Raw genomic sequence first — 6768 nt, 5'->3', positions numbered from 1 at the left:
CCATTGATATTCATTACTCCTTTTGGGTTTTGTGTTTAATGACAACGAAAGTGTTTTAATGTAAATATTTACCACACATAACCACCACATTAGTATGATCTTTCATAATATTTAAGTACTGTTAGTTGCTATATTTTATTTTGTCATTTTACTCACATATTTCATGTATGATTGTATGTATAGAATATTATTTTTAATGACTTTATCTCTTTCTTTTGAACATGTACAACTATTGGGCCTGCTGAGTTCTCAAGAAACTCAGGCCCAAACCCGCGTCATGCACCTGAAATTTGGAGCCTATTGCTGTCCCTTCCAGCTGATTATTGGGCCTAGCTCTTTCAGGACCAAACCAGAGTCACTCCTTACCTTTACTGCTTCATTACATCTTGTTATTTATATTCTATTACATGTATATACATTGCTCTCGTCATGTTTGATTTAGTGTTTTGCTTTACCTTTTGAATTATATAAATAACTTAGGCAAGCCTTAAAGAACGTAGGGTTAAAAGAAATACTAGATAGTAACTGTTTCTCAATTGATTAATTCACGTACTGTCCACATTATTAATCTTCCATGCTAACCTTTTCGTGAAGATTTTGAAGCTAAACAAGAGTGCTTAGCAAAGACGGCAATCCTTCTTTCAAAACCAGAAACGAATTGCAAGACTAGCCTCTTAAAAGAAAATTGACTCTTTCAAAACTTAGGAATTATCGTCCAGCAAGAATTTTTAAACATTCTCTCAAGCCTAAGATTTAGGTAATTTCAGAAGTCAAGGTATACCTTAGACTCATTTGCTTATAACATCTTAGAATTATATGAACATCCATTTCTTTAAAAGAACAAAGTGTTTTCTACATGCTTCATGCAGACCATTCAATTTTAGAACTCTTTTAATCACATCAATGGTAGGTTTTTTCAAGACTCTTTCTAAAACTCATACTCCCTTTTAAATCCCAGGTCCCTTCTAGCATCCTACTCTCACCTAGATAAATATTAAGTCATGCCTCTCTAAATACTAATTAAGCAGAATACAAACAACTAACCCTTTAAACTTAGTATAAGTCCTATGGAGCTACCTCATGTAGATTTTAAGGGGTGCCTAACACCTTCTCCTTAGAAGAACAATAACCCTTACCCAAAATCTCACCGGTTAGCAGACTAATAAAGAATATGACTTTAGTAATTAAATAGGTACCCTAGTATACCTTTAAATATTAGGTGGCAACTCTCTTTCATCAACAATAGAGAAACCACAAGTTGAATCTTGTTTTGACTCCAACTTAATGCTCCAAAACCTTGAATATTTCGGTTAAGAAAAATCTCTCCTTAGTAGATTCAATTTACTTATTTATTTTCAACTCCTCAACTGTTCCTTTAAAGCAAGTTTTTCACGATTTATAGAATTTCCTTTTTGAACACAGATTCCCTTAGCTAATATTTTTCTTGTAGTGCACGAGTTGTCTTCTTCTACTTTCCGTTGTTTCTGATCAACGTCCTCAGCATTCTGATTCATCCTGTTATAGACTTGGTTCTTTCATCATCTGAATATTTTGTTGTGACACTAGTTAGTATGCAAATTACAACAATGAAACTTGATTCTTTCAACACATTTGTTAATTATCAAAACTTAATTTATGCTATACATACTCAGCTCAATAGTTGTTCAGCATGCAAGTATTGATTGCGTACTAGACTACTAGAGTTTTTTCTCACTGAAATTTGTGGTGTGTACGTAATTAGGAAAGAAGCTAGATTTTGTATGCGAAAACTGTCATATATATATATATATCGATCATTTTGTTATGCAGATGACAAAACAATAGAATATTCACCCTTAGCACCCCAATAAAAGAAAGAATTTAAGTTCTATATACGAATGATGTAGATTTTTACACATTTTATTCACTCATGAGAAAATTACTGAAAAATCCTTATGATAGACATTAATTAGTAACCTAGTAAAAATAATACAAACTTCCTATTATAATAAAAATTAAGTGACAGTGTAAATAATTTTTACAATTTCCATATATATAACTTTAATACTAAATGTAATGTTTCTTCATGGAACATTACTTATTGTTCAAGTTACGTCAAACAGGACATTATGATATGGAGGCCATGATCGATCATCTTTTCAAGTATATGAACGGGTAGATCTTTTGACCCTGCTGGTTTTGTAATTAGTGGAAACCAATTGCTTTATAGTGTGTGATTGAGAATATACTCATATATAGTCCCACCTCAATTCAAGGCCTAGAATTACATGTATACAATAGTAAAATGTGGAAGTGAGTGCGCTGTAAGCCATAATATATTATGGTATGCGGACCACACCATTAACACTAGAGCAGAGTCAACTGATTGACAAACAGAAAGTAACCAAGAAGGTGCAAATATAAATAGGAGGCCAAATTCACTTGCAACTTTGTCATCACGAAAAAAGAGATAGACCTCTGATATGCCAGAGAAAGGACCAGACAGCCTTTTGCTTCTTTCCCTTATCTTGTTCCCATAATCAGTTCTAATATATTTTCTTGTACCAATATAGTGTTATGCTTTGAGATTCCTATGTCAAAGTAAGAGGATATCAATACATATTTTCTTCTTTTCTAGTTCAGAAAGGTAAGCGGGAATAAGAGGGATTGAGTTGATGGATAGGGAAGAGACAAGAAAGAATAAGTTGATCAAAAGGGAATCTGCTGTGTCTATGGGTACTGCGACAGAGCAAAACTCTGTTGATTGGAGAGGAAGACCTTGCAAACCCAACAAACATGGTGGCATGACTGCTGCTATCTTTGTATTGTGTACGTCTCTCTTCTCTTTCTCTCTCCAAATTCATATACACCCCAGATTTGAATTTGAATGGCCTATTGTTATCATATTGCTTCCCAAGACTAGCTTAAAAATTGAAAGCAGGTTTTCTTAGGTGGTGTTCATTGAAAACATAATTAACTACTTAAATAATAGTACTAGTGTTTTCTTTCTAATAACTTAAGCTCTTTTAGATGCGATATAACACAATTCTAACATAATATCAAAGTTTTAAGCTTTTAAAATGAGAACATGCCATCTTTATTCATCAGTGCTGTTCCTTTTGTTTTTATTCCTTTTGTGTTCCTTCTAGTATATCACATGAATACTTTAGCATTTTATTGGTGGTAAAATTTGGCATTTTTATTTGGAGGAGGTGCAGGCCTTCAGGCATTCGAAATGATGGGCATTGCAGCTGTTGGGAACAATCTAATAACCTATGTCTTCAATGAGATGCACTTCCCTCTCTCAAAGTCAGCTAACATAGTCACAAATTTCATTGGAACTGTTTTCCTCCTCTCCCTTTTTGGTGGCTTTCTCTCCGATTCTTATCTTGGCAGCTTTTGGACTATGTTGATCTTTGGCTTTGTCGAACTCTCTGTAAGTCTCCTTCTTCACTAACCTCCGTGTAGACCTCTTTTTTCCACAAATACTGCATGCTCCACATAAAAGAACAAAAAGATTTTACATGACCAAGTTTATTTGGACATACAACTGCAGTTGCCCTTGCATATGGAAAAAGAAAACCATTTTCGACGTCTATTATGGAATAGTCAATGAGATTTGAACCTTTTTTTCTTGCACATGCGATAAGAAGTAGAAAGTATTCAATACTAGTATATATGATTAATAAGCATGTGAAGACATATATATAACAAATGATTCAAGACTCTTATGTGCATATTGGCAGGGGTTTATTCTATTGGCAGTGCAAGCACATGTGCCACAGCTAAGGCCGCCAAAGTGTGATATGATGTTAAGCAAAGGGCAGTGCATGGAAGCAAAGGGATATAAGGCTATGATCTTCTTTGTTGCACTCTACTTGGTTGCTTTAGGCAGCGGCTCTTTGAAACCTAATATAATCTCTCAGGGTGCTGACCAATTCAAGAAAGATGATTCCAAGCAATCCAAGAAGCTATCTACTTACTTCAACTTTGCCTATTTTGCTTTTTGTACTGGGGAGCTTGTTGCTCTAACACTTGTTGTTTGGGTGCAAACTCACTACGGAATGGACGTTGGATTCGGGGTTTCTGCAGCTGCAATGGCCCTTGGATTGATCAGTTTGCTTTGTGGAACACTTGTTTATAGGAACACACCACCTCGAGGAAGTATATTCACACCAATTGCCCAAGTAAGAATATTCATTTGTCTTCTCTCCTTATTCTATATACTAGTATATGTTTTTGTTTCTTATACTTTAAGTAACGTACAATTTCCTTTTCTTTAAAGTGTAGGATCAATTGATCATATCTCTGTAGTTTGTTTCTATGCACTCAGATGTCCATTATCTTAAAAAGTTTTTGAATCACTTACAGCTTTATTTTGGGTCATTTAGCTTTACAAGGAAGTTAGGAAAAGAAATGTCTTGCCTAGCTATCTTTCATTTTATCTTTACAAGTCATACAACAATAGCTAAATTTTCGTTGATATAGTTGTGGTGGACCCTTGATTTCCCTTTAAACCACTTGTCCAATGGCCATGAATTTATTCCGATAATCCTTGTTGAATATATATACAGATCTGGCGAATTTATTGTTTTAATCTACATTATTAAACCATACTTTGCTATAACTACTTAAAACTGATGGTTCTGAAGGATCATGATTCATGAACACGTGTTTATAACAATAGGGACAAAAAATTTCAATTCTAATTGATTAGGTGTAGTATGCCGATTTATTGCAAAAAGATCTGGAGTTTAGTTGTTCACCATTCTCTACTAATTAATTTACTAATTTGCTCCCCAAGGTATTTGTGGCTGCAATCACAAAAAGAAAGCAGATTTGTCCATCAAATCTGGAGATGCTTCATGGAAGCCATTGCATTGTGGCCCAACAAAGCCTTTCTGGCATGTCATCAAAAGGCAGCACTCTTATCCATACGGATAAGTTCAGGTGGGATACCATAATATCTTGCTCTCTGAGTTACCACCCCACAATTTATGGCTATATTACTGTTTAGAAAGTGAAAAAGGCTTTTTCCTACTACCATTTTTTAAATCTTTTTTAATAGCGAACTATTAATTATTTTTACTTATAGTATCTTTTACTCCCTATGTTTTAATTTATATGACTCTAATTACTACTAGAGTTAAACAAGATTTTCTTTGACCATATTTTTTGCACCTAAGTTTTAACTATTTTGAATTGTTAACTGTTGTGACTTGTAGTACCTTTTACATAGTCAAAAATTTGTATATTTTATATGCGAAAACTAGTCAGCTTGACCATCGTAATCCAACCTACGTCATAAATTAAAATGGAGGGAGTATGTAGATTCTAAATATGTAAATTTTATTTTAAAAAAATTGAAGAATATATGTCCGAATTCACCGGCTATATATATGTATGTGTCTCTGTCTAACAAACACACAAATATACGTATACATAAAGCATTGGAGGTGTATTCCTGGTTGACCCTTTTTTCTCTTTAACTTTCTCTGTGTGTTTGTGCAAGGCAGGTTCTTAGACAAGGCGTGTATCAAAATACAAGATGGAAGTAGTAGTACAAGTGAAAGTCCCTGGAGACTATGCACAGTGTCCCAAGTGGAGCAAGTAAAAATACTAATCTCAGTTGTTCCAATCTTCGCTTGCACCATAATCTTCAACACAATTCTAGCTCAGCTCCAGACATTCTCAGTCCAACAAGGAACTACAATGAACACTCGCCTCACGCACAATTTCAAAATCCCTCCAGCTTCCCTTCAGGCCATACCTTATATTATGCTTATATTTTTGGTCCCTCTGTATGAAATCGCGTTTGTCCCCATGACCAGAAAGTTCACTGGCAAAGATTCAGGAATCACGCCTTTACAAAGAGTTGGCATTGGCCTTTTCATCGCGACATTCTCTATGGTCTGCGCTGCTCTAGTTGAGAATAAAAGAAGAAACTATGCCCTGAACCAGAACAGGACACTGTCCATATTCTGGATAGCTCCACAGTTTCTAATTTTCGGCCTGTCGGAGATGTTCACTGCTGTTGGACTTATTGAGTTCTTCTACAAACAATCATTGGAAGGGATGCAATCTTTTTTGACGGCCATGACCTATTGTTCCTATTCATTTGGATTTTATTTGAGCTCTTTGTTGGTTTCGTTGGTTAACAAAATAACCTCTAGTTCATCATCAGGATCAGGTGGATGGCTAAATGACAATGACCTCAACAAGGATAGGCTAGATCTTTTCTATTGGCTGTTGGCTGCTCTTAGCCTAGTCAATTTCTTTAATTATATTTTCTGTTCCAGATGGTATTCTTATAATCCATCTCTGTTACCTGTTGTCCCACTGCATGAGCCACAACCACAAGGACATGACCCTGAGAACCCAAATTGATGTGTATGGAATTGGGAATTAAGCTAACTATAGCTGTAGCAATAGAATGAAATGAGTAGAATTATATGTTGATAATACTACTTTTCGTCTCCCCCCTCCCTTTATTTCTACTGAATTTTCTTGTATATTTGGAAGGATGACATACAATGATTGTTTTTATGCTTCTAGTGACTGTATAAGTTGGACAATAAGGGGGACAGGGTCCTCCAATACGTCAATTACAAGATTCAACCCATCAAATGTGTGTCAAAATGAGTGAACACGGGCCTCAATTTCTCTTTTCTAGTGGCGAGGAAATGGCAAAGCCAAATGTTGGGATGTGGTTCCTGCTTTAATTAAAGGAAGAGTCGTTCTAAAGTAAGTGGTGATGGCGATTTCTCAAACTTTCTCGTTAGCCTTGAA

At 35.2% G+C, this 6768-nt stretch overlaps 1 protein-coding gene across 1 annotated transcript; it reads left to right on the top strand.

Moving 5' to 3' along the window:
• Window positions 1-2431: 2431 nt before the first annotated feature.
• LOC104097244 (protein NRT1/ PTR FAMILY 4.3-like) lies at window positions 2432-6443 on the top strand. The gene is made up of 5 exons (XM_009603789.4): window positions 2432-2808; window positions 3198-3415; window positions 3726-4166; window positions 4784-4929; window positions 5496-6443. The coding sequence occupies exons 1-5, from the start codon at window positions 2655-2657 to the stop codon at window positions 6364-6366; spliced, it is 1830 nt and encodes a 609-aa protein (XP_009602084.1). The 5' UTR covers window positions 2432-2654; the 3' UTR covers window positions 6367-6443.
• The last annotated feature ends 325 nt before the right edge of the window (window positions 6444-6768 follow it).

This window comes from Nicotiana tomentosiformis, chromosome 3 (assembly GCF_000390325.3).
Source record: "Nicotiana tomentosiformis chromosome 3, ASM39032v3, whole genome shotgun sequence".
NCBI lineage: Eukaryota > Viridiplantae > Streptophyta > Magnoliopsida > Solanales > Solanaceae > Nicotiana > Nicotiana tomentosiformis.
This window is presented reverse-complemented; position numbering and strand designations above follow the sequence as displayed.

What these genes read in the sequence shown, in the direction of transcription:
- LOC104097244 (XM_009603789.4), top strand. Translation starts at nt 2,655, where the DNA reads ATGGATAGGGAAGAGACAAGAAAGAATAAGTTGATCAAAAGGGAATCT. An exon ending in TGCTGCTATCTTTGTATTGT is followed by an intron (nt 2,809 to 3,197) that starts GTACGTCTCTCT and finishes GAGGAGGTGCAG; the next exon opens with GCCTTCAGGCATTCGAAATG. An exon ending in TATTCACACCAATTGCCCAA is followed by an intron (nt 4,167 to 4,783) that starts GTAAGAATATTC and finishes TTGCTCCCCAAG; the next exon opens with GTATTTGTGGCTGCAATCAC.